At 37.5% G+C, this 24,893-nt stretch overlaps 2 protein-coding genes across 40 annotated transcripts in view; one reads left to right on the forward strand and one right to left on the reverse strand.

The window, feature by feature from the left end:
- The window catches only part of USP47 (ubiquitin specific peptidase 47), a 51,755-nt gene extending 37,011 nt beyond the window's left edge, over positions 1-14,744 (reverse strand). Inside the window, exons 1-2 of one of the 4 annotated variants that reach the window (XR_014693216.1) lie at positions 14,594-14,734; positions 2,101-2,160 (exon numbers count right to left, since the gene is read on the reverse strand). Coding sequence is in view for 2 of the 4 variants with exons in the window: in XM_084519775.1 (XP_084375901.1) it covers positions 2,101-2,160; positions 14,594-14,632 (99 nt within the window). In the remaining 2 variants the exon portion in view is untranslated. Of the gene's footprint in view, positions 1-2,100; positions 2,161-13,906; positions 14,039-14,593 lie in introns of those variants that run through there. The other 3 variants (XM_084519775.1, XM_084519776.1, XM_084519777.1) reach the window with 3 other exon arrangements.
- LOC311437052 (uncharacterized protein) overlaps positions 14,693-24,893 on the forward strand; it is a 57,562-nt gene continuing 47,361 nt past the window's right edge. For 7 of the 36 annotated variants that reach the window (XR_014693230.1, XR_014693232.1, XR_014693234.1 and 4 more), the window contains exons 1-2: positions 14,830-15,008; positions 15,522-15,573. Coding sequence is in view for 5 of the 36 variants with exons in the window: in XM_084519854.1 (XP_084375980.1) it covers positions 15,046-15,084; positions 15,522-15,573 (91 nt within the window). In the remaining 31 variants the exon portion in view is untranslated. The other 29 variants (XR_014693231.1, XR_014693233.1, XR_014693236.1 and 26 more) reach the window with 17 other exon arrangements.

Genomic DNA, 24,893 nt, shown 5'->3' on the forward strand with positions numbered 1-24,893 from the left:
AAGTATTAGTAATGCATGTCAGACCACCCAAATCTCACTTCATGGCTAAAGAGCAGATCATCAAGAAAGGCAAACAGATACATGCAGCACTATCGCCACTTTCAGTGGATAAAACATTAATATACAGCAAGAACTGTGTTCATGCTAAAACCGTCGGCCATGTCAAACAACTATAGAATAAACAACTACAAAGAACTAAACAACTTTAATGGTCCGTGTATTTCTACATAATCACACTCAACACAGATGACCAAAGTGGTACAGTCCCTTATGGTCTTAAACACTGAATCTCTTAAATTAAGAGGAACAAGCATTTTAGCTGATCCCTTTATTCTCCACAATTTCAAGATCAGCCAATAGTCTTCATGCAACTCAAAAATGAAACATTAGGTAATGGCAGCATCTATTCCTATCACCAGGAGGAAGAAGTTGACAGAGACAGGCAAATACAGCCACTTCTTCCCTGTCCTAATCCATATTGTGTTACCTTGCTTTAGACTGATTTTTCTTGATTTAAAGCCCAACTTCCCTTAAGAATTTCAAGTACAATAAGTTTATGAAGGACACCGAAGAGTTCAACACAGGACATTAGCTGCATGCTTAAAAATATGCAACGTACCACTTCCAGCAAATCGGCAACTTGTCAGCTTCATACATAACCTTGACTACAGAATGCAAGGTTTATGAACTACTTTCCAAGAAGACATACAAAACTATCTCTGAAACATTAGCTACACCTTAAGGAAATATAGTTCAAGAGTAAAAGTAGTTTGATGTATGTAGACTAAAGTTAAATTTCACTAGTGATTACTCCTCAGGATGGATTCTTTCCCTTTGTTTTCAAGCACAGAGCACCCCCCACCTTTTTTTTGATCAAACAATAGGTATACAATTTGAATCTTTCATGGTATGGTTACGAAAGAGAAATTTATGGCCCAGTTCAGTAGTCCACTTTCCTGATTATTCTGTAGAAAATCATCAGGAGCTAAAAATCAATAAACTCATAAAAGCACCTCCCATTCCAACCTACAGACCTTGGATTGCTCTGGGTCCAACAGTGCAGAGCTTAGAGGCATCTGGTACTACTCATACAGTTCCATCTAGAAAAAAAATGTTAACTCTAGTTTATATAGTTCCCACACTAATTTTGTACTGACCCTATATGACTACAGCAGGAAGAAAAGTTCTCTAATTGGAGTCTCAATTCCTTTTTGTTCTGCCTTCTCATAATCAACGCCACCATTCCCTTTCTCTCTGCAGAAGATCCCTATGAATTCAAATCCTCCTACTCAAGCTTTCTCCATTGCTTTTGATAACAAATCAGTTCTGACTCATACAGAAAATAATTATACTCATCGTATCTGATGGACGGAGAACTCCATAAAGGAAATAACATTAAGAGAACAAATTATAGAAGATTACAGAGATTTGCTGGTTGGGTTGCTGGATGTTCCATGCCAGACAAATCCTCTCTTCCTCGTTCAGACGTAATTCTGACAGAGTGAACTGGTTTAACTCAGGGATAGTATTGCAAAAGATGTTAAGCCATCATTTGAGCTTTCACTGTTTCATGTTCACAGTAAATAGGTGAAGCAAAGACAACCTCAGTTCAACTCTGTTCATATCTACCTTTCACATACACCATCTGAATTATCAGTCTACACAAACATCTTATTTGGGATTTCTTAACAATAAAAATACTGTAAAAGGAAATACTGGCCAGTGATCAACCTCTGAACTACTTTGCCTGACCATTATCGAATCAAGTCCACAGGGTAAACAAAAAAAAAAAAAAAAAAAATCACCACATAATTTGGTATACAATTGATAATACACAATTATATTTTTTGATGAAAAACTAGAAGGCTACAGAAACACAATGTAAAAGCATATGAACATAACAGCAGAAGCTTCAAACTAAGTAAGACTGCATTTAATATGTACATAATCTCGGTATTCAAGAACATGCAAAAGAATTCAACAGCTCATGCTCTGGCTTAGAATGCTCATTTCTCAGCTCATGCTTAGAAATCAGTGCTACAGCCTCATGCTGTTACTATGTATCTTAGTTATTAAATAAAGTTGATTTCATCTGTCTACCTGTGAAAATTTCTTCTTCATTTCAGCAAAGATACTCTGTCTGCAACTCCAAAACATATCCTATAGTATATAAAAACAAAATTAACAAGTCATAATTCTTTAAAATAGTAACTTTTTTTTTCCCCATGAAATCAGTTTTATAGTGTAAATAAAAGAATTACTAAATTCCAAACCACCACATGCAGAGTAACTTGAAAAGGAACACCCTCCAACCATTGTAACAACAGAACAAGTTCTCGATTAACATGTTAACATTTAAATCATTACTGAGTCATCACAAGATGTTAGTAAGTTGGGATGTAACCACAGACCACATTTCATGAAGTAAAAAAAGCAAGTGTATAAAAAACAGTTCAGGAAGTAAATTCATACTATACATTCCTTTGTTATATTAAAAAGGCCCTGCAAAGGTAAGTATTTTACCTGAAATGGCTTTAGTGCAAGATTAACATATAATCCTGTAATTCAGTTTGGCATTGCATTTATAAATTACGAAGGTAGCCAGTTCTGTATGAAGCTGTTCCTTCTTGGCTCAATTACTTTCTGTAGGAAAGTTTATATTAGTATGAACCCATTTTGAAGCATTCAACTGGAAATAATAAAGGGATAAAATTACTGACTTCACTTATTCCTTAAACTCTTAAAAGTAAAACTCTCTTATAGAAGAGAGTTTTCCTCAGTACCTATCACACCACCAAAATGCACCAATGAGCATTATGCATACAAATGTTTTCCAACTACAGACATCAAATTAATTGGTTTCTGAATCTGAAGCACTGAGGTTTTTTTATTTATCCATAAAAGAAGAGAAAATGAAGAAATTTGGAAGTACGCATGATAGTAGCTTAATAACTTGAGTTGCAGGCCCTCCACTGCATAAACAGAAAAGCAAATGGATACTTAAGGCTGCAGTTTGGGAAACCATTCTATGATTATTTACCACACAATTCTTCTCAAGTTAGTCTTTTGGTCAAATCGTTGGGATACTCAAAGTATGTTCTATATTATATTAAAAAATTGCAATTTTAAATGTTAGCCTTCTAAAATATTAAAACACTGACACTTTCATCCCATGTCACTCCATATATCCCACACTCCCATTTGTATAGATGAGATTCTGAAACCTACATTCCTGAATTCCTACCGTGGTAGGAATTTTCCGACTACGTTTTAGACCAGACTTGGAAAACAGTTTTTATAATACTAACATATAAATAACAAACAGGTTGGATATTTGCAGACATTCCAGAGAGCTGTTCTACATAAGCATTTTCCTCATGTACCTTAAACAAAACATATCAAATTGGTGATCTATATAGATACATGTTGATGCAATATTGTCATGCAAAAGCACATACATCTTAACACTGCTTTTAGATGTGGCTTGCCATTTTTCAGCTTTGAACCACTAAGTTCATTAAAATTTCACAGCAGGCATTTTACTAGCCTTAAGAGGACAAAGTGAAAGAAACATTTTGTTTTCAAACGAGGGAAGACTCTCCCAAAATTTAACTCCTGTTTCAGTCTTTGTAAAGCTTTCAGAGATTGAAACTTAAAGCTAAGCTCAAACTTCATGTATACTGTACTTGAAGTTTTCGAATTCCATTATTGCAAACGGAGAAGAAAGAAAACAACAGCACGAATCAGTAAGCAAAAATTACAAATTTCAAGTCAAGAGTTTAAATAACAGATGTGCAAACTTTGGCTGCCAAGCACAGTTAACAGCTTATCGAGACTTAAAACAATCACTAGTAGTTTCTAATGTCCACGCTCTATAAATAATTCTCACAAATCATGTAACAGAGGAAACGCAAAGAGATCAGCAGCAAGTGGCAATAGTAAACATGTTCACATTCACAAAATGACTTGGATGATTAAGCCTAAAGCTGCAATTCTCAAACTTCATGTAGCATCAGCAATTTAAGACTATACAAAATGCACACAAGTGACTACTGTCTATCACATTACTGCTATGCAAACTTTGGAGTGTGCATTCCAAGTCTGTGTAACTGATTGGGTATAAGTTTCCACCAATTGAAAATATAGTTAAATTTGGTAGCTTAAGTCACAAAAAGTAGTCTGATTTTATCTCTGAAGTACCACAGTATAGAAACACTCAGACACTCTAGTTCAACTGACCGGAAGTTTCAATTTTTTCAATGATAACAAATTATTGCAGATCTGCCCCTTGAGAAACCACAACTACATTCCAGCAGTTTCTTCACCTGCTCCAAGATGTCCAGTCCACTGATCTAGGCAAGGCATATTGGCAGCACTATGTTTAACAAAGAACGGGAAGGCCAAAAACTTTTACACAGCAAGCAAAGAGAGAAATCACAGAGCTACGTTACCATCTCCAGTCTAAAAGCTCCCTTCACCTTACGCATTCTGAACAGTGGATCTCAGAGCCCTTACAGCTTGCAACTCACTCATCCCCCCAGCTGGGCTAGTCATGTTCCATGCTTTTGCCAGGCCTGCAAAAATTCTTCTTCAAGGGCCAGTTTCTCTGATACAGCCAGGTAAGCAGGTACATGCTCCTGGAAAGCAACACAGTGGCTAAAAATATCTTTGGAATGAGCAAAGCACCAAACAGAAGTCCTCCACCGCTTCGGACATTGCTGCAATTACTAACCTACAAAAGAGAACAAATCTGACATGTACTTGACTGCATTTTGGAGGAAGAAAGCAACTGTTTGAAAGAGAGTTTACTTAGTTAACTCTGTCAGAGCATCATGAGCTGTTACTCAACACAGGTACCTCTGCAGCTGTATTGTAGTTAATTAGGAAAAAGAAGCACCTAGAATTCATTATGAATGCCTGAACCAAAAAATATGTTTATAAGAAAGCATTTTACAGTACAGTTGTGGTAAAAAAAAAAACAAAAAACAAAAAAACACTTTCTAAGCACTAATATAATGAGCAGAATAATTTTGAGCTCTTAACTTGAGGCATCTCCTACTACAACTTTTTCTGAAGAAAAAAATAATTTTAGGCTTGTCTTTTTGCTAGGAACACGAAGAAGACAGGAAAATAAGAAGGAAAATTACCAAGTCAATTAAAAAAGTATTTTAAGTGATACAATTGTTTTAATTTTAAATAAACATGTTCTTAAGCCCACTGTTTATCAGCTTTTAATCCAGCACAGGTAAATGGATATTAAAAGTTCTAAGCAACTTCTCCACCCCCACAATTACACTTAGAGATTTCAAAGGCATTGTGCAAGGAGATCCATAGAATCATAGAATATCCCAAGTTGGAAGGGACCCATAAGGATCATCAGTCCAACTCCTGGCACCGCACAGGTCTACCCAAAGTTTTAGATCATGTGACTAAGGGCACAGTCCAATCGCTTCTTATACTCCGACAGGCTGGGTGCAGTGACTACTTCCCTGTGGAGCCTGTTCCAGTGTGCGACAACCCTCTCCGATTAGAATTTGCAAAAATACTTTAGAAAACTGTCAATAGAGTCAAAATGTTAGGCTCAAAATCCACACAGGCTGACCCAATTATATCCCCCATTACAAAGCTTTAAGTCTGATTTCAACCTTGTGAACCTGGTGCTAACTCTAACATCACAAACTGGTCCACTATTTCAATTCAAATGTTTGCAGCACTAGATCCTTGGTCATATTGTTCCTCTCTGCTTCAACCTATAGCGTTAAGCTATGTTTTCATCTCATGGCTTTTGATATACTTCAACAATAATTAAATCGATACCTAAATTAAATACTTAAAATAATTCCAATTACACAATAATTATGATACACTTATTCAGTAATATGAACATGTATTTTGAAAACTCAATACGTAAGACTGATGAGTTTACAACACACTAAAAACACTCCACACATATGAGGCAGCTTGAAGACTGAACGCAGCAATGCATCACCTATACAAGGAGTTAAGGCCCCCAGAAGGTCCCCTTCCTTGTGCTGGTACAAATGGTCATGCACCTACATGTTAAGTTACCTCAGAATAACTAATCCTTCTTAAAATTAATCATATCTGTTTAGTTTTTCATAGAATCATTCAGGTTGGAAAAGATCTCTAAAATCATCTAATCCAACCTTTAACCTAGCCCTGCCAAATCCACCACTGAACCCTGTCACTAAGCACTATATCAACATGCTTTTTGAAGGGATGGTGACTCAACTACTTTTCTGGGCAGTCTGTTCCAATACTTCACAACCCTTCCAGTGAATATATTTTTTTCCTAATATCCAACCTAAACCACCCTCTTTTCAGTAGGTTAGCTTTAATCTGAGTCAGTCTTCTTGTTTCTCAACTGAATGCTTAATTCTCCTTAAAAAGCATCAAGCGATATGCCAGTACCACAGAATAGTAGCAGCATTTTAAATATGTATATTACACGTAGTATACTTAAATTACTAAATACTAAAACCACTACAACTTTTTTTTTTTGTTGTTGACCTAAAGACTGAAATTATACCCTCCATCTTTTGGTGTGAGTCTCTGTAAAGGTCGCAGCTGCTTTACAGGAAAAGATGAATATTTCCCCCTTCTGCTTTGAACGGCCTGGAAAAGCAAGAATTGTCATTATTGCAGCAATCACATTGCTTTCACCCTCACCCTGTATCTTCCAGCCTACTGTAGACAGAGGATAACTGCTGGAGCCATAATAGAGACGGATGGCCCTGGCCAGATGAACACCAAGAATGCTTTTCTCTGGCGGATGACCTGATGCAGGCAGGAAAAGAGGAATGACAAGGAATTCTGTAGCAGAGTCACTACATTCTTGTTTGTTTTGGAAAATAAGTTTGTGTTTTCCTCTCTTCTGTCTCACGTAGGTTTTGGATTGATTAGTTATTTTCAAAGACCAACTCCACAGAAATGCTTCTCTAGTAACAAAGTTTAAATTTTAAAAGTTACTGTTTGTTCCCTCATTGAAACAGAGCTTGCTTATAAACAGCCATTCATGGAATGGCCAAATTACTATTTTCTATTTATGTTTCCTAACACAAGTCTAACATAACTTTCTGAACATGTCCAAAACCACACTGTCTTAAAAATAGTGTGTTATTAGGGTAGCATTTACCTTTGAGAGTTTGTTCCTACTTTTGTGGATCACTCACTCATTTTTAAAAAAAAGAAAAAAAAAAAAAAAAGCATTTATAAAAGTAGAAATGACAACCAGAAAAAGTTGGTACAGGGCCAGAGTAGTACATTTATCCAGGGTGTTTAAAGCACCCTGAAGGATACAGAGGACATGTCTGATGACAGCTGAATTACAGTCAAAACCTTTGTTTTTCCTTTATTACAAAGGCTACATTCGACCTTTAAATTCTGCATTTTAAGAGACCTTAAATATATCGTTCTTAAGAACATACTGAAGAACCTGTCTTTTTACTTTTACGCTCTACTGGTCCTTTAAATCTGGTAAATTAAAAGTGATTCAAGATTAATTACTTCTCTTAAAAATTAGATGCAGCAACTGTCAATAAAGAAAGACTACAAATGTTTCCTGGTCACCCTACAGGTGACACAAAGACAAGAATGAAAAGAACAGATAATTAATGGATAAAGAACACATCTTCCATAATAATGGATCAAGTTTTAACATCTAAACCAGATAAACACTGGACATTTTGATAACTTCAGTCTTGAGTCAGTTCATTTCTGGTGTGTTTTGTACCCAGACTAAAACAATGAGAATTAAATGTAAATGAAGTTTTACATATTTGCAAACTGTCTGCCAGCCTCTATACATCCCCCCTTACAGTACAAGCTTCACATTTGGACCTGAAACAGCCCCATCTTTCTACCACTCCCATTTGTTTACATCCTGTCTGTACCTCACTTTATCACCATGCTCATTTCTCTTGCATCTGTAAAATCCAAGAACACCATTGAGATACATATAACACTTTCATCCATCGTATTGTAATCACATCATTTATTTCCCATGTAGAGTCCCAAAAGCAGTGGGCATGCTTTCACACTTGCTCACCATTCCATAAAGCCCAGGCATACCACAGACTTTATTGAAACATTTTGCTACTATGACAATAATCTAAAGGACATTTTTCTGGATTAAGATTTACAAATACAATGTTAGCATGAAAACAAATCAGAGTGAGAGGAAAAAAGGATTTCTCTGTTTGGGTAATTTTGAAATGCAATTTGCTTTACTAAAAAATTACTGGAAAATATGCATACTTTTTTTTTTGGGGGGGGGGGGGCGGGGGGAGGTTGGGGGGGCAGAGCGACACAACAGACAGACAGACATTTGAGATTAAAAGACAGGAATCCATAGGTATTTTTTAATTCTTTCTGTCAATCTGCTGCTGGTGAAGGAAGAGGAGAATCTGAAATAGCAAGGTGGACCAGCACAGATTCCTTGTGCAGTTGTCTAGCAGTATGGCATGGAGCAGTTACAGTTCAGAACATAAGCACCCACAAAGCCTGGCCATAAACCGTATTTGCTATCAGCACCACAAAGGATTCCAGGTAGAACATGGAACACTAAAGCAGAGTAACTCCACAGAAAGCATACCTACGATTATGTATAAGAACCTAGATGTTTTCTCCATATAGTAATCTAATCAATCAAAATACTTTACTATAAACAAGAGAGGTACTACCATTAAGTTTTACCTGCTTTATTTTTTCTCTAATTTCAGTTATTATTCTTGATCTCAACACAATACTTCTACAAATCAGTAAACTTAGCTGCCTTGGGTTCCTTTAGCTCCTGCAGTATTGCACCAGACTTCTTCAAAAATGCAAAAAAGCTCAAAAGCTCTTCAAAAGCTCAAAGTGAATCTGTTTTCAGACATAATCTACTGTAAATACTTTTATGGTATATCAAGTACATTTCTTACACATCTTCTAAAACTAAAATTCACTAATCCTACAGAATTCATACACATCTCCTCATTTACTTGAAAGGCTTTCATTACATCTTATTGAGAAGACACACAACATTCAGGTTCTGCTCCAACACCACTCTCCTTTTCCCACGCAACGACATCCTGAACAACTGAATATACCTTTTTTAAAGGGGTCTGGTTGTGCACCTACAGAGGAATTTAACTCAGATGAAGCATTCTGAGGAACTAGGGTACAATAAGGAGTGCTTAACTATTTTACATAACTGCCCATCTAAAACTCTGTCATTTTTCAGAAGCACTTAAAGTAGCCTTATGGCCACACAAAGAGTGCAGTCACAATCCTCACGGACTGAATTCAGTAGAGTGATTTTTACCAGTTTTATCCCTTAATTCTTTGAGAACACAGACACATCCTTTTCAGAAGTTATTTCAAGTGCCAGTGCTGAGCAACATCATTTGTTTGACGCAAGCTGACTGCATGCCAAACACTGCAAAAACATGAACAAAGAATACACTACACACTTTCACAGTGCCTAAAACTGTGATCAAGTTGGATACCATTCTACCTGAAAGCTTACAAGAAAAGCGTAAAGACGTACTAGTATTTCCAGGTACCAATACTTCAGTTATACTGCAACAGCATTGTTTTGAGAATATTGTTTTATTCAAGACAAGAAATATACAGTAAAATGTTAAATAAGCAGTTCACTTGAAAGTATACCATATTCACTTTCAAAAGGGTAAAGTGTAAAATAACAGCTTGAAGCGTTTGCAAAATGAACAAAAGACATTTCTGAACCGAATTAAAAGACTGAACATGTAACTCAATCGCTCAGTTTTCTAGCAACATATCTTTCATGCTTAAATTTCTTATGCAAACCCCAAAATATTTCCAAATAAAACAGGAGCAGAGCTGGATATATGAGTCACTACACATTTTTGGGCACTACTGTATCCATTAAAACATACTGGGAGAAAGTTTTAAAATAAGACTGATGATTTAATTCACACAAGACTAAAACCTACAAGTCAAAGGTAACAAAGTCAAGGTGTGGGTCTGCTTAAGTTCCTTATGTTAGTAACAATATCAGCAAAAGGAAGTTGAATGACTTATTGTCATTTATCAGTGATACTTCCTACCCCACTTATTAATCTGTGGAATAGGAAGATTCTTATTTTAAAGAAAATTATCTACACTGATCTAAATCCACAGGTACTTCAGTTTTAAAAACAGAAAAACGGAATTATCGGACTTAACCTATTTAAGAATGACAGCTAACAAAGCGTTTAAAGTTTTTTTCTTGTATACTGAAATTCTGAGCTGAAGACCGTTTAGAATTTAATACTGGCAGACATTTATTCTCTGCCCCCACGTAATTACTTCACAGCTCAGAAGGAAGTCTATTACTTGTTTGATAAGCAGTGTATAACTGCACAAAAAATGATGGTACTACTCAACTGATTTAGCAACTTTAATCACTGGTGACCCACACTAGCCAGCAGCACTTACAGACTGAGGTTTCAGTATCGAGTAGCTACCTCTTAGGCAAAAACTTATCATGATCTCAAAGTACCATTAGATAATCATCCTGATAAGTTCTCTTGTACTACAGATTACATACCCAGATGTATACAGCAAGGAGAACTAATGTGTGACTCCGAGAAGCTCAGTGATTGAACTAAGCATGGAAAGACCTTGCATGCTACTTTCACATCTTATTCACCAATCTACAGTACTGAGTATTACACAGATAGTGTCTGTTTGCAAGGAACAAATGACTCAATGGACTTCTGTTTGGATTTTGTTTCCTAAATTTCATTTCCCAATTTGCTTGGCCAATGAAGTAGTCAGATTTTCACAATCATACCTTCATACTTTACGTCCAAAGCACACAAAAAAGAAAGTAAGGACAAACTGATAAGCTACTCAAGCGGTAGTTACTTGCAGAGTATCTTAACACAGCGGAATTAAAGAACCCAGGTGTCATCAACACTGAAAAGAACGTCCCTTCACTAAAAGAAGCGCAAAATATCTTACTCTGATTCCTGTTCTTCTAATAAAGTTAATGCGATACCCAACAAGAAACATCTTTTATTTGTTCAATGTGGGAGATAAAAATGGATTAATTAGTGTAGGGATGAAAAGACTCACATTAGTTAGCTGAAAAATTTCACACTATCTTTGAATAAATGGCAGCAAGTAAAAACCATATATTCTTATTTTGACGGGTTTACTCTGGATAGTTCATGCTGGAACCTGCTGAGAAAGAATCTGCATAGCATTTAACTAGTGGCACAGACATTTCAGAAAGCTCACAACAGAACCCACTTTTTATATTGACTGATCCTATGAGCCTGGGCAATACTCCGTAAGTTGATACATCTTACAGAAACTACATCAACAGTAGTTTCTGTAAGTCAGTAAACAAACCTGTGTTGCTACCTTTCTTGCCAACTGTGTTGATAAGAATATTCCATTTCTCTCTATTTGAGGTAGATTTGCCAAATGTAAGTTTCAGGTCTACTTCTCAAACACAGAAAGTCATTAAAGTGTTTACCCTTCTAATAGCACCATTTTCTTGCTTCCATACCTATCTTTATATGCCTCTCCTCCCTGGATAACTGTTTCACTAAACTAATGGGGGGGGAAATTTACACCAAATAGCAAAGCAATTCTTAAAGAATGTTTAGCATTTACTACTAGGGTGCCCTGTATGTGACCCAATGACTTCAGTTTTAATGAATATAAAACACTCGATTTAGTGTTTTTTCAGATGAAGAGAGAAAAGGAACTGAGTATTGAAAGGAAAGGGATCATGGAACAGTTTGTACAGAACCCTGGTCTCAAGAAGAGGAATACTTATTTCCCCCATCATAAGGAATCATTGGTCACACAACTATTGAAACAATTGTGAAAGTGTTAACAGTGAGTGGCAGGAATGCAAGAACTAATTTACTAAATGCCTGTATAGCGTGGACAAAAATCTTAATATAAACATTACAACACTCAGCTATTAGAAAGTACATTAGTACAGCTGTTCCAAATGAAGAACTTTATGCCAAAGTTACGAGCAAGAGAAAATTAAGCCCTGATTACCTGTACCTTAGCATTGCAGGCTGAATCTATGCAATGCCCAGAAGAAAATTTTTCTTATGCTACTATAAGATATTCAAAGGGCAGTAGTGGAACTACAAGCATTTTGTATCCATGAAAACACAATATTACTCCTTAAAAAAGCTAATGAAAACATTTACTATACTTTAAAAACAACCATCTGAGCTCCTATAAGCACAGATATACAAAAGACTTCGGAACAACCTAATACTTCTCTTCCTATTCTTCCAACAAAGGCTGTTAACATTACAGATTCCTCCTATTACCAGATCTACTGTGGCCTCACAGAAGCCTTAGACAAGAACCAAATCCTTTTTCCCATCCACTCCTTTAATTGATCAGTCATTCCCCAGATCAGCATAAAGCAAACATCAGATTTTTCTTGCTCCTTTACACTGGAAAGTAAAGGAAAAACATGGTTGTGTACTCATCTTTGGCAGACGTTGGTTCACATCCCAGCTGAATCTTTGAAACTGGACAAGATAACCAGCTATACAAGCGATAATTACTCATCCCTTTGGGAAGGGACAAAAACATGAAACTGTAATCCTTTATCCACTCCCAAAGGGTAGAACTGAAACTCCAAAAGACCTGCCTTGCCTCCAGCTGCTGCTAATGGCATAATAGGAATATTTAGAAGGTGGCTGTTGAGAACTCAGACCTGAAGAATTCTGTTTATCTGTAACTCAGCATTCTCTGCTTTGAGATTATTAGTGAATCTCAAAAGGACTTAACATGAATTCTGTAGCATAATATTTCTTAAACTTCTATCACTGAAATAAAATGAGTACATACTGAAAAACACTGGAAAAGTTGAAGAAAGTTCTCTTACAATGTATATCATCAGGGGGGCTTAACGCAAATAATCTGGTTTTCTCCTCAGTTTGATTTCTTATATTCTCAGAGAAAATACCATCAGCTTCTAGAAATTCCAAAGTCTCACAGAACTAACATTGCTCCATTCCAGTTACTTATAAAATGCATAGGGGCCCAATAAAGAACATGAAAAAACACACTAAGTAGCTCATAGTAGCACTATCTAAGAAGTTTATCGATTTCATATTTAAGATATCCATATTTGTAATCACATATATTTTAAGTATTCATCTTCTTTTACCCATATTTCCCCTCTCTGCAGAGAGAAGTGCATGCAAAATCCCAGTCCAATGAGTCGGTTAAAAATACCCATCTGAATCATACGTACATTCTGAAAACAGCTTTAAAGCCAACAGGGATACTATTAATACATATAACTAAGGAAACAGCCTCAGCTAAATTCTTCTATTAATCACCTTGCTGTTCCAGTTAGCTACAATTGCCACAAGGTTTTTCCTGCCAGTCTCCTTTGCTTTTACTTTTTTTTTTTTTTAAATAACTTAAGTACACTAGCTCCTGTTTTCTATCCCTTTTCCTAAATTTTTGGATTTTTTTTTAATGAAATATTTAAGCATACTAGCTACTACATTCCATCCCTTACATTTCTGGAGATCTTTTATCAGGAAAAAGGCTTAATATAGTCCTTTGAATCTCAGGATGTAAAAAAAAAAAAAAAAACCACACACACAAAAAAAAAAAAAAAAAAAACTCGAGAGGTACATTTGCCCTGACTTACCTGTACAATTCTGTTTGCGTCTGAAATTCAGAATTTTATTTCACGGTTGTTCCCAAGAATACCATTTAATGATCACCACTTTGTTTTTCTAAACACTGTAAAACTGAAGCCCTTACCCCTGACACAAAGCCTCCCAGACCAGTGACACTCGGTGTTCAACAGCAAGAAGGGCTTGAATAATTTAGCAGAAAAGTAAAACCGAAAAGTCAGATAAATACGTAGGCCTACCTGCACGTGAACAAAAGTTTCTGTTAACGCTCCCCTGTGCACTACTCCTTCCCCCCCGTGTCACAGCACGGCTCGCGGAGTCCTTTCCCCGAGCAGTATCTCTCCTACTTGACACGCGTCATTCGCCTATCGCTGCAGGACAGAGGCTTAGCCTTCCTCTTCCACGCAGGCTCTTATCTTTAGCCTCTGACCAAACACAAACCTTCTCCCTTCCTCCCCGCTACAAGGCGGCGGCGAGGGGCCTACCCTGCCGCAAACACCAGCCGGGGCTGACTCGGGCCTCAGCTCCCTCCGCCTGGCTGCCATCGAGCACTTCGGTCCCTTTTTTCCCTTCCTTTCCCCTTCCCTCCCCTCCCTCGGGCACCCGGCAGCCAGGCCCTGGGACGGGGACAGATCTCGACCCCGGGGGCAGCCCAAGCCGTGGCCGGGCGCAGGCGCCGCCATCCCGCCGGGCCGGGCCTTCTCCCCTTCCCCCCCGCCTCCGCGCTACCCCCGGGCGCAGGACCTCCCGCCCCCTCACAAAGACGGGCCCTCCTCCCCTCCCTCCTCCGCACACAGAGCCGGGCCGGGCCGGGCCGGGCCGGGCCGGGCCAGGCCTCCCCCCCGGCCCCAGGCCCCCCAGACGCCGCAGAGGCCGCCGCCGCCTCCCGCTGCCCGCCCTGCCCGCGGCCCCCCCGCCTCACTCACCTCTTTGGGGACGAGCTGGTTCTCCTCGCTGGGCACCATGGCCGGTGGCGCGGCGCGGCGCTAGGCCCGCAGCAGGCAGAGCCGAGCGTCGTCGCCGCCGTCGTCAGCAGCGGGAGGCGTGGGGATGCGGGCGGCTCATCCTCCTCCTCCTCCTCCTCCTCCTCCGCCCCAGCCAGCGAGGGCAGCACCGCGGCCCCCGCCCCCTCCGCCAGCGCCAATCAATGAGAAAATGGCCGACGGCGGCGCTCTCGCGAGAGCCACCCGGCCCTGCCCCAGCCCCAGGGGCGGTCATGGCTGCCCGCACCCCCTGGCGGAGCAGAAGGAAGAGCAGAAGAGATTAGGCCTGAGTCTGCTAATACGCGTGCCCTATTCTTGGTGCCGAGAAGTTATTCGTGGAGTCATGCTGTGAAACCAAGTGTGTGTTCACTTTAAGCAGTGTCAATCCAGGGATAATGGAACACTTTCAAAAGGAAGAAGAGGGTATTTCTGTGGTATCAGTTAACTGTTGCTTTTTTTGTCTGTAGCAGGTCTAAATATATCTGGTTTTCACGCATAGGCACGTGAAAAGTCAAATATTAATCTTTAGAATAAATAAAATGTGCATTAAAAGAGAAATAATTATACTTTATTGTCTACTTGATTGTGAAATAGTTGAGGTAGAAGACAGTTAACTAATGAAGAAGACTTGTACGTGATAGTTGGACTTTTTTTTTTGAGAAATACTTTATTCTCATTATTTTAGTGTCCTCTTGTGGAAATGTACAGAATTGAGTTTTTTTTTTTTTTTTTTTTTTTTTTTTTTTTTTTATCTTTTTGCAAAGAAACTTTACATTTGGGGCTAATTTTTGAATCTTACTGTATTGGAGACTGATGGAAGTTTGTTGTAAAAAACACAATTAAGTGACCTTTTCTCCTTTTTCATTTTTAGTCTGCAGTGTGTAACTTCTTGGCTTCCTTTCTGTCATCCTGCCTTCCAGAAGGTGAGCTAAGCAGCATGTTTTGCAGTCAATATGTAGTTGGGGACACTTAAAAAAATAATAATTAAAAAAAAAAAAGCCCTTCAAAGAGATCATTTCTGACAATAGCAATGTCAGTAGTTTTATTTTTATGTTAGAAGCGTGCTGTAATAGATGCTATGTTTCATAGTTTCCATGAATTCTGCTCCTGGAAATAAGTGCAAAAATCCCTTTGGTGAAAATTTACATTTAATAATTTTTCAATGTGTTTTTGTTTATATAACTTAATGGGGTCAAGTTATTTATACAGTAAAGGCCAGTAGGCCCTTTGGAGAGGAACTCTTGCCCTCTGGTTTTAAAACATGTAGCACCTTAAAGCCCCTCATCCTTCTGAGACATTTGAGCACTACTACAATGAAATCCAGTATCAGTATGGGAAGAATGTGAGTCCCTTGCTTTTATGGATACTTTGTTAGCACAGGGTTGCATAGACAGCATTAACCATTTAAAAGAGGGGAAACTGTGATTTTTTTTATAGGAAAGCAAGTATAGAATTAATGAACTCATCTTCTAGAGAAGAGGATTTTTTTTATTAATTCAGCTGTATTGCTGATTAAAATGATTTAACTTTCTTTTAAGGGGGATTCTTGCATTTATCTTGATAGAAGAAAAGGTAGAATTGCAGAAAAAAATATTATCAATGTTTGTAGGTATTTGGCGAAGCACAGCCTTTCTGGTGATCTTCTGTTGTCCAGTGGTATCCAAAGATCCATGAAATTAGCAAGCAGGTACTTGAGTTGAAAAGCCAGACCAGAGGCATAAACTTGAAATAGAAGGTGATAAAATCATCAGAGTACTGGGTGGCACCAGCAATGGTATTGGACCATCATCTGAATGTTGAGTTTAGTGTTACTTTTTTGGCATGTGTCTCTTTTAAGGGATGAAAAATTCCGAAGCTTGAGGGATTCTTCCTTTTGCATTAGGTATTCAAAAGCTTTCAGAAATGGTATATTTGAAAGTTCTTTTTCTGAAGTGTTATGATTTTTTTTTTCCCTGTCATTTGAGCTTAATAAGGGGCAAAGCCATGGGACTCAATGACTTTAAAATATATTGCTCTGTTGGGATAATGAGATAGCAACCACAAATACATGTCTACTGGGTAAGAGTCAGGATTTCTTTTTTTTAAAGAAATGCTCTTGCCAACCTTATACAAACATCTAATGTAGGATGTGTACATGAAACATCTTGAATGAAGTAATAATCTCTAGTTAATAATTAAATCTCCAGAAGCTCTTGTAATTTGTGCATGTTAGAGTGTTTAATCTCTTTACATGGGCCTAATTAAAGAGCAATATTCAGAACTCAGGTTTCATGAAGGGAATCTCCTAGTCCTTTATAAAGACTGATTTAGCATACCACAGGTTATTATTAATACAAAAAAAAATCAATATATCATACTAAAAAGCATGCTGGATTTGTGATTACAGGTCAATTTTTTTAGGCTATCAATTGTCAAACTATTGTTCAGAGATGCATTAATGAGAGTCACAAGTGCTGAAGTGTCAGATTTCAGCTGGTGACACTTCACTAGTTTTAGTCAATACAGACCTTATCACAGTAATGCATGCATCATGTTTATGGAAATATAGTTACAAAAACTCAATACTAAATAGCAGGTCTTTATTATAAGTGATGGTGAACTTAAATTAGCCTGTGGGAATTGGTTACCTCCCACCTCCACAGCCTCTTCAAAGTTTATGCTTTAATCATTTCTCCTTCTCTGTAAGAATGCACATGCTCATGTCTCAACACTCAAGTCCAAGACTTGATAAGTAATGAAAGAAGTTTCAAAAATTAAATGGAGGGAGTATTGCTACCTTACTCTGATACATCTGGTGGTGTGCCAAAAATGCTGGGGGTGTAAAATATTAAGAAAACAAGCAGATGTTGGAATACAAACTGATGTTGTCTTTCCCCAGATAATGTTATCCTACCTTTTTCAAATAGAACATCTATGTAAAGAGGCTTGTGTAAATGGTTATCTTTGACATCTGCTCTGAAATGCTTCACATTTGATTTTTCACATAGGCTGTCGGTGGAAGATCATTTCCTATTTCAGAGGTTGCTGGCCTTATTTGCAGTATTCTTGTGTTAAAAAATAAAAAAAAGTTCCAACAACAACAAACTGAAGTTTTCAAATCTTCACAAGTTGCTAATGAATATCAGAATGACATAGATGTATGTGCTAGCACAAGAAATATGGCCAATGTTGATACAGTGTTCTTTTAGACCTCTTCCGCAGTCTCAGCACTTTATGGAAAACTGGCTGAAAGCCTCTCCTCTTTTCAATCTTTGGCAAGTCTGCCTTTACTGATAGAAAGAGATGTGTGAATGTTCAGGATATCAACCCAGCCATTAATTACACTGCTTGTTACTTGGCTGTTGCAGAACATGAAAATTGTGAGGAATTTCTCTGAAAATCTTAGGGTATTATTTTGCCCACTGCCTGCCCAATCCAGTCCTTTCAATTAGAAAAAAATTAAATCATCCTTTGGATTGATGAGGGGAGAACAAGAAGGAGTTAAGGTGAACAAGTAGAATTAATGCAAGGTAAAGAAGACACAATTACAGAATTCTGTGCCTTTAAAAGTGCTTTTTGCTGGATTTTTATTTCTTGGATCTTAGCTCCCTAAATATGAAACAGGCAAGTAAAAGGCTAAAGAACAAATGGAGATATTTAAAAAAGGAACACTTGTTACTTTTAATTCTCTCGCAATTGTTGTTAAAAAGGGGGTTTTATATATTCTATATATATTATTCTATATATATTCTAGCATTTTGGATTGTTTCTTGAATATTTTGAGGCTCAAGAGTGGGAGTCAAAGTACTTAAATATAAGGCATCTTTAATTTTCTGTGATCTGTAGTTTTCCACATTGAAAGAACTGTATACACAGTTCTGGGAAATAAAAAAAAATCTATTTCTACGAGTGGAGAGTGCTAGGGAAAATGTAAGCCTTAAATGGGAGATATGCTATGGAAAAAGTGTACTTTGCCTTCAGAAAGACAGGTACTCCTGAGTCTAGTAGGTTGGTAGGCAAGCAGCTTTCTGAAATTAAACTTCACAACATTAAGAAAAAACACTCAGTTTTAAATTGAATGATAAACACTGTGTTCTGCTGTTCTTAAATTGTGCATTCTGCTTTAATCTTTATGAGCATACATGTACATTTCTGTTCTCTAACATTAGCTTGTGCCAAGATCTTCTTAATCAAAACCAGTAGAGAATTATTTTAATTATTATTCAGCAGCCAATGTTCACGGATATTTTGTTAAATATTATTTTCTTACTTTGGTTTCAAGACAGAGTTTTCAGATATTAGCTTAGGATATTAGTTTTCTGTGATAGCATTAATCTTGTTTGTGAATTCTCACCTGGGTTCGAAAATGAAATGGCAGTTCTTAAGAGAAATAAAAATCCTGCACAGAATTTTGCAGGACCATGAATTCCTTCATTAATTTACATCAGCTTAACTTTTCAACATGTACTTAAAACTACAGGGTAGTTTTGAACACCAGTAGTCTGAACAAAACACAGTTCCAGGGGTTAGAGCTCTTCATGTACTTGTCAAAATGTTTCTGGTGTTATTGGGAGTAAAACATGCACTAGCAGGTTGATTTCCACTTTGTGGTGTGAGTCTGGAAACAGATGTGGGCTGGAATCGTGGTATTTGAGGGAACCCAACAAATCTCACACTGACTTTATTGGCTTAGGCTCACAGCCAGGCTGCAACTTTTCTGTCTAAAATGTGTTCAGTAGCTGGGAAATCTGCAGTCTCTCTGTACGTGCAAGACAGTAGAGATTACTTCATATATTCTTTCTGGAATCTGGGCTGGTATGGTATCTAACCCCCCCCCCCCCTCTATGGCTGGGGATGGCAGGGGGAAGGCATCTCCATGATCAGCAACATAGCAAAAGCTTATGTGTAGGAAAAGAAAGAGTTGCCTTGAACGCATACCATGCTGGTAATGTCAGTCACTGAAATGGTCCTGTTACGTCAGAAGTTCAGAAAGAGCTTAGAGTGACATGGGTGGTATATTTTAAAACACTTACACACATGAGGAGAGTTACCCTAAGAGTGCAAAGGCAGCACTAAATAGGACAATGCAAAGTGCAAAAATCAGAACAGCTTAGCTTCATATGGAGCTGCCCTCAGTGTAGACACTCACAGTATTTGTAGTTGCCCTTGGGTCCAGGGGAGTTGAATAGTTCAGTTTTGCTTCAGGGGTTCCCAGTGACCATTTAGATTAATTCAGGTGGCATTTAATATTACTTAATATTTAATATTACAAGTAATATGAATATTACTTGTTTTAACAAGTAATATTAAAACCTGTGGCTGGCTCTGTGGTCCTCCCAGCTCAGCCTCATCCTCATTTTGCAGTCAGCTGTCCTCTAAACATCTTTAGCTTTCTGAGGCTGTAAGGCACAGTCTGCTCTGGGGGTTGCTGAACTTCCTTGCGTGAATTAATGTAGCTTTTTACCTTTGGCAACAGCAGAGGGAGCCGCCAGAGGTCTTGCATAGTATTTCAAATGTCAGCTGCCAGTATTGAGCAGCTGCCAGCACTGCATCTCTGGCAGGGGGAGTGTTAGTGTGGACACAGGGTGAGTCAGGCTGGGCAGGAACTTGTGTACATAGTATCTTGAGACTGGTAAAAATCTCCCAGCAAGTTGTCTCCTGTGTTGCTTGGGTCATATATGAGGAAATACTACTGGCTTTTGACTGAATCAGAATCATGGGTGTTTTGCATTCAGAGCTGAAAGTAAGTAGTTTGTCAGAATGTGGAGTCTACATCAATAAAATTATCCTGTGGAATTAGTAGCCTCTAGAAGTGAAAGGTTAAAGCAAAGCAGTAGGTAGTGAGTCTTAAGAATGTAGTCTCTTAAAAACAATGTCATGTTTGCATGTATTTCAATTTTAATGTTTTTATTGACTTTTTCTTTTAAATGCATGCAATACATCTGTTAGGTGGACTGAGTTAACATGAGAAAACAGTAAAAAAAGAATTGTAACTGCTGCCCCTGTTTGTTGTCACTGCCTTTTTAAGAATATGCCTTTAGAGAGCAGATGTGTTTCTTCAACATTCTGATCAGAACTGGCTCTGAAATGTGTATGTTAATTTCAGTCTCCTAGTTGCTGCTAGCATGGGATGTTAATTTCTTTCTGTACTGTTACTTCTTCGCAATGAATTGTGCCAACTCTTACAGGTTACATGCACAGATGCTTGCCTATCAGCTGTGATTTAAGCCTTGTTTGTTAAGTGGGCCTGATAGATGTAAGCATATGTCCAGATAGAGACAAATTCCAGGTTGTTTGGATTCGGTTCAAATCCATTCATGGGGCTTGGCTCTTCAGCAAAGGGTTATTTTATGTGGTGCTGTTAAAGGAAGAGGGTTCATTGGACTTTTTGTTTGTCTGGTTAGTGCAGTGGGGTGCATCTGTGGAATGCAGGGGTGTGTGAGTTACAAAGGTCTCTATGCTACTATGGATACAAGATGCTGGATACTGCAGTATTTGCTACATTTTTTTTTTTCTTACATAGTGAATCCATGACCGTCTTGGCACAGGAAATGTGCATCTTTCATTCCCTATGACTTTGCATGTATGCTGGTTTTATACTCTTTAAGGTAACAAAGATTTATACTAAGATGCCCAAATCAGTTTTACAATACTAAAAGCTATGTAGAACTGAATTTGGATAGTACCAGTAATGGCAACATTTACTGGAAATCAAATTCCAAGTCTGCCGGTAGGAATACTGTCTACTATGGCAAGAGTAAGTCAAAGCATGCATGAAGTTTTTGATGTCCTAGGTTTACCAAGTACGGGAGAACTTGCATTTTGTGAAGCCCACTTTCTATTCTGCATCCAAGATCTAAGACGTATTGTGAATTTAGGATTTTTTTTTTTTGTCTAGGAGCATTTTCTGAAATGGATAAAGATCATCAGAAGGTTATCTCATCAAAACTGCTCAAGTTATAAATAAAGATAACAGGATAATACTAATTTCTTTTACTTTTTTTCTTCCTGACTGCTGATTTCTAGGAAAAATAAAGGCCTGACCGTTACATGCTTTTTTCTGATAATATCCCAACCATTCTTTTTTCTGTTCTTCCTTATTTTATTGATGCTACTTCAGCCTCTTCCTGTGCTTGCTAGTCCTGGATTTTTCCAAAGACAGGCTGAAACTATAATGACCTGGTTTTTGTTAATCTTCTCTTTGTATTCTCATGTTATTTATTTTAATGTCTTTGAATTTATTGAGAATGACTAATATACTACATGTTTCAGGAATGAAGCGGTTAATTAATGAAGCTTTTACTACCTCATAAAAACATTCACATTCTTGGCAGCCTTGGGATGGTAGTTATTGCCTGCAATCACAAAGGCTTGGTTGCCACATTTCTATAGAGCTAAAGTAGATTAAATGACCTTTAGAGTCCGTTTGTATGTTCCTCAGCAGTAACTGCAATTTTACAGTGCCTCTTTTGAAAATTGACATGGCAACTCTTAACAAATAATCAAAATCTTCTACACTAAAATGAACAAAAATGTTCACTGAAAAATGTTTTGAAGCTGTTTTCATGATTTAATATTTGTAAGTAAGAAATTCATAGCATAAGATAATTCTCAAAGCCAGACTGCTAGGTAGATTTTTGTTCTTTGGTTGCTCAGGCCATGGCTTTTCCTTAGGATGAAGTAATGAGCTGCTTTGTTTTAATTTTAGGAAGTGGAAGGAATGAAAGCAGTAACAATTTAAGCAGGATGGCTTTTTTCATCTCCAACAAAAGATGAATTTTGGGAAACTTCAGAGTAATTACTAGTCACTTTTGATGTTGTGCTGGCTATTTCAAATATGTCATGTGTCTGAGAATAATGCCATTCATTGCACGAGAATTGCCTAATGACTTTTTTTTTTTTTCCAGGCAATGTTAAGTTGTAAAGCAGAAGTTATGTAAGATGCCACTTCAACCACAGAGTTAGTTTGGTACTGGCGTACAGTATGAAGAAGTCTTGTTAAAACTGTAATACCTGTGGGACATTCACAGGCAGAACTAAAGAGCTAGACATTAAATAAAACAGTAGACAGCATTTCTTATACAATACTTACTTTAGCTGTATAAAGTCTGGAGCTGTGAGAAGTATGATTTCAAATATGTGGTTATGTTGTTAGGTCATGTTCTTTCCCTAACTGTCATTGTTAAATACTTAGAATGTTTCATGTACCTGAGTGTTGCTGCAGCCTTGTATCTTCTAAGTAGATGAGATGTGTAGTTTTGAACTATCCACTTACATTCCATTAGCTATCTTGCATTTTCATACATTTGCAGTGGGGAAGGGAATACTTTTACTTACACACTTCTTTTTAATGAAGTTATCTAGTACTTCTGAGCAAACATTTTGTCATAGCCGAAGTATTTGAACTTAGATTTGTATCAGGTATGCTAGTCCTGAGGCAGGGTAGAGATGAATGCTGCCATTTTGAACACAGAGAAGGAAACCTTTATTTTTTAAAGACTGAAAGTAGGTCGGGCAATCTTTTCTATTGCAATCTAGATGTATGTATAGAATAAAAGAAGTTAGATGTTAGAATCGTGCAGTGAAATATCCTCATGTCCTTTTGCTTCTTTAAATTTATAACATAACTTTGTCTTGTAAGAATAAACAAACCACCTTATGACTTGAATGACTTAATGACCTTTTCTTGACAGCAGATTTAGACCCTCCTTTATCACTATCCAAAGAGGTTCAGTGTGAGTAGATTAACATCTCTACGCGCAGAGAGGCTATTTCTATTTTAATACTATGCTCTTAACATCATGTTAGCAAGGTTTCCTTGTTCGTAATGAACATTGTAGCATTATCAGAAAATCCATTTCCATTATAATGGAAAGAATATTTCAAATTTCAGGTATGGGAACAGCAAATCATAGCTGTATATGAACACTGGAATTACAGTGTGTGATATAATTCACAATGTTTTAAATACTGCATTTTCATTTTAACTTAATGTCTTTCCTCTTTTCTGAACTTTCCCAGTTCAAGCAAGAAGAAGGAATTAAATTTATTTATTTTATGTAAATTTGAAGCTTAGCTTGATGATAGAGAACTGTACAGAAAATGGCATGGCAAAATGAAAAGCAAATACAAAAAGTTTGCAAAAGAATGGGAGCAATGCATGTGAGCAAAAACCCTTCTGTTCATGACATTGATCATAAAACAAACATCTTTAAAAGGTATAGACTACCTAATTTTTCTTTTGTTTCAGTATGTAAAGAAATTTTTGGAAGATACAAAACACTTCTATTTTATAGGAGAGAAGCTAGAAGCAATAAGGCTTGGTACTGAAGTAGATAATGTGATAATCAAGACAGCTTTTGATAAGAAAATCTTATAAAAATGCCAAAACGTTAATGTTAAATTGAAGCAAAGCCACTTCTGCTGCATTTCTTCATCACAATAGTCTTGTTGCTGAGAAAATTGAACATAATGTACTGAATCGCATAGGCAGCTCTGGGTGTCAGACACCTTGCAAGCAGGAGGTTCTTGATTCTGCTGTGAGCTGTTTTGGTGCTGGAATCAGAGTGAGTTTTGACAAGAACAGGAAATTGCATAAGGGTGTCTCAGGCTGTTTACTAGTAGCTAAATGCCACTGGAATAAATATCTATACTGGCAGTACAGAGTCTCTTTTGTCATCTAGTGTAGCAACACTGTAAATGAAAACTTAAGGCCTGAGACATGAATTCAGAGAGGGAAGCCTAAGGAATAAGGGAGCTTCTAATATCAACTTGGAAACTGAAGCAATATGCAATAATTATGTTCACAGATAAAAGCTTTCTGAATCCAGTAGTTCTTTCTGCAAGTATTGCCCTATGATCAGTATTTCCATAGACAAAGAAATGTTGAAATCCTCGTCCCACTGCACCCCTCAAGAAAACCTTCCCACTTCTCCTCTCCAATGCTGTATAGGTATTTTACAGTTTTCTTGGGGGTCTTTGGACAGAGAAACCTGTGATGAAAAGAGCCAGTTGTCTCAGCATAATATGACATCAAGATGGAGATAAAAGTTTCTCAGCATGCGTGTATGTCATACAGACAGAGCACTTTTTCAGTTCTGGCCTTAGTCACTTCTTTATTAGGTAGCGAAAGATTGCAGACTGCCTTGAACAGTGACTAAACCTCTGTGTGTCTTGTAGAATTAGAACAAGCGATGATAACACAGGAGTGCTTTCTGCATTATAACCTACTGGTGATGGTTTTGCATTTGTTCAAGGCATATGT

This window comes from Aythya ferina (assembly GCF_964211825.1).
Source record: "Aythya ferina genome assembly, chromosome: 5".
Classification (NCBI taxonomy): Eukaryota; Metazoa; Chordata; class Aves; order Anseriformes; family Anatidae; genus Aythya; species Aythya ferina.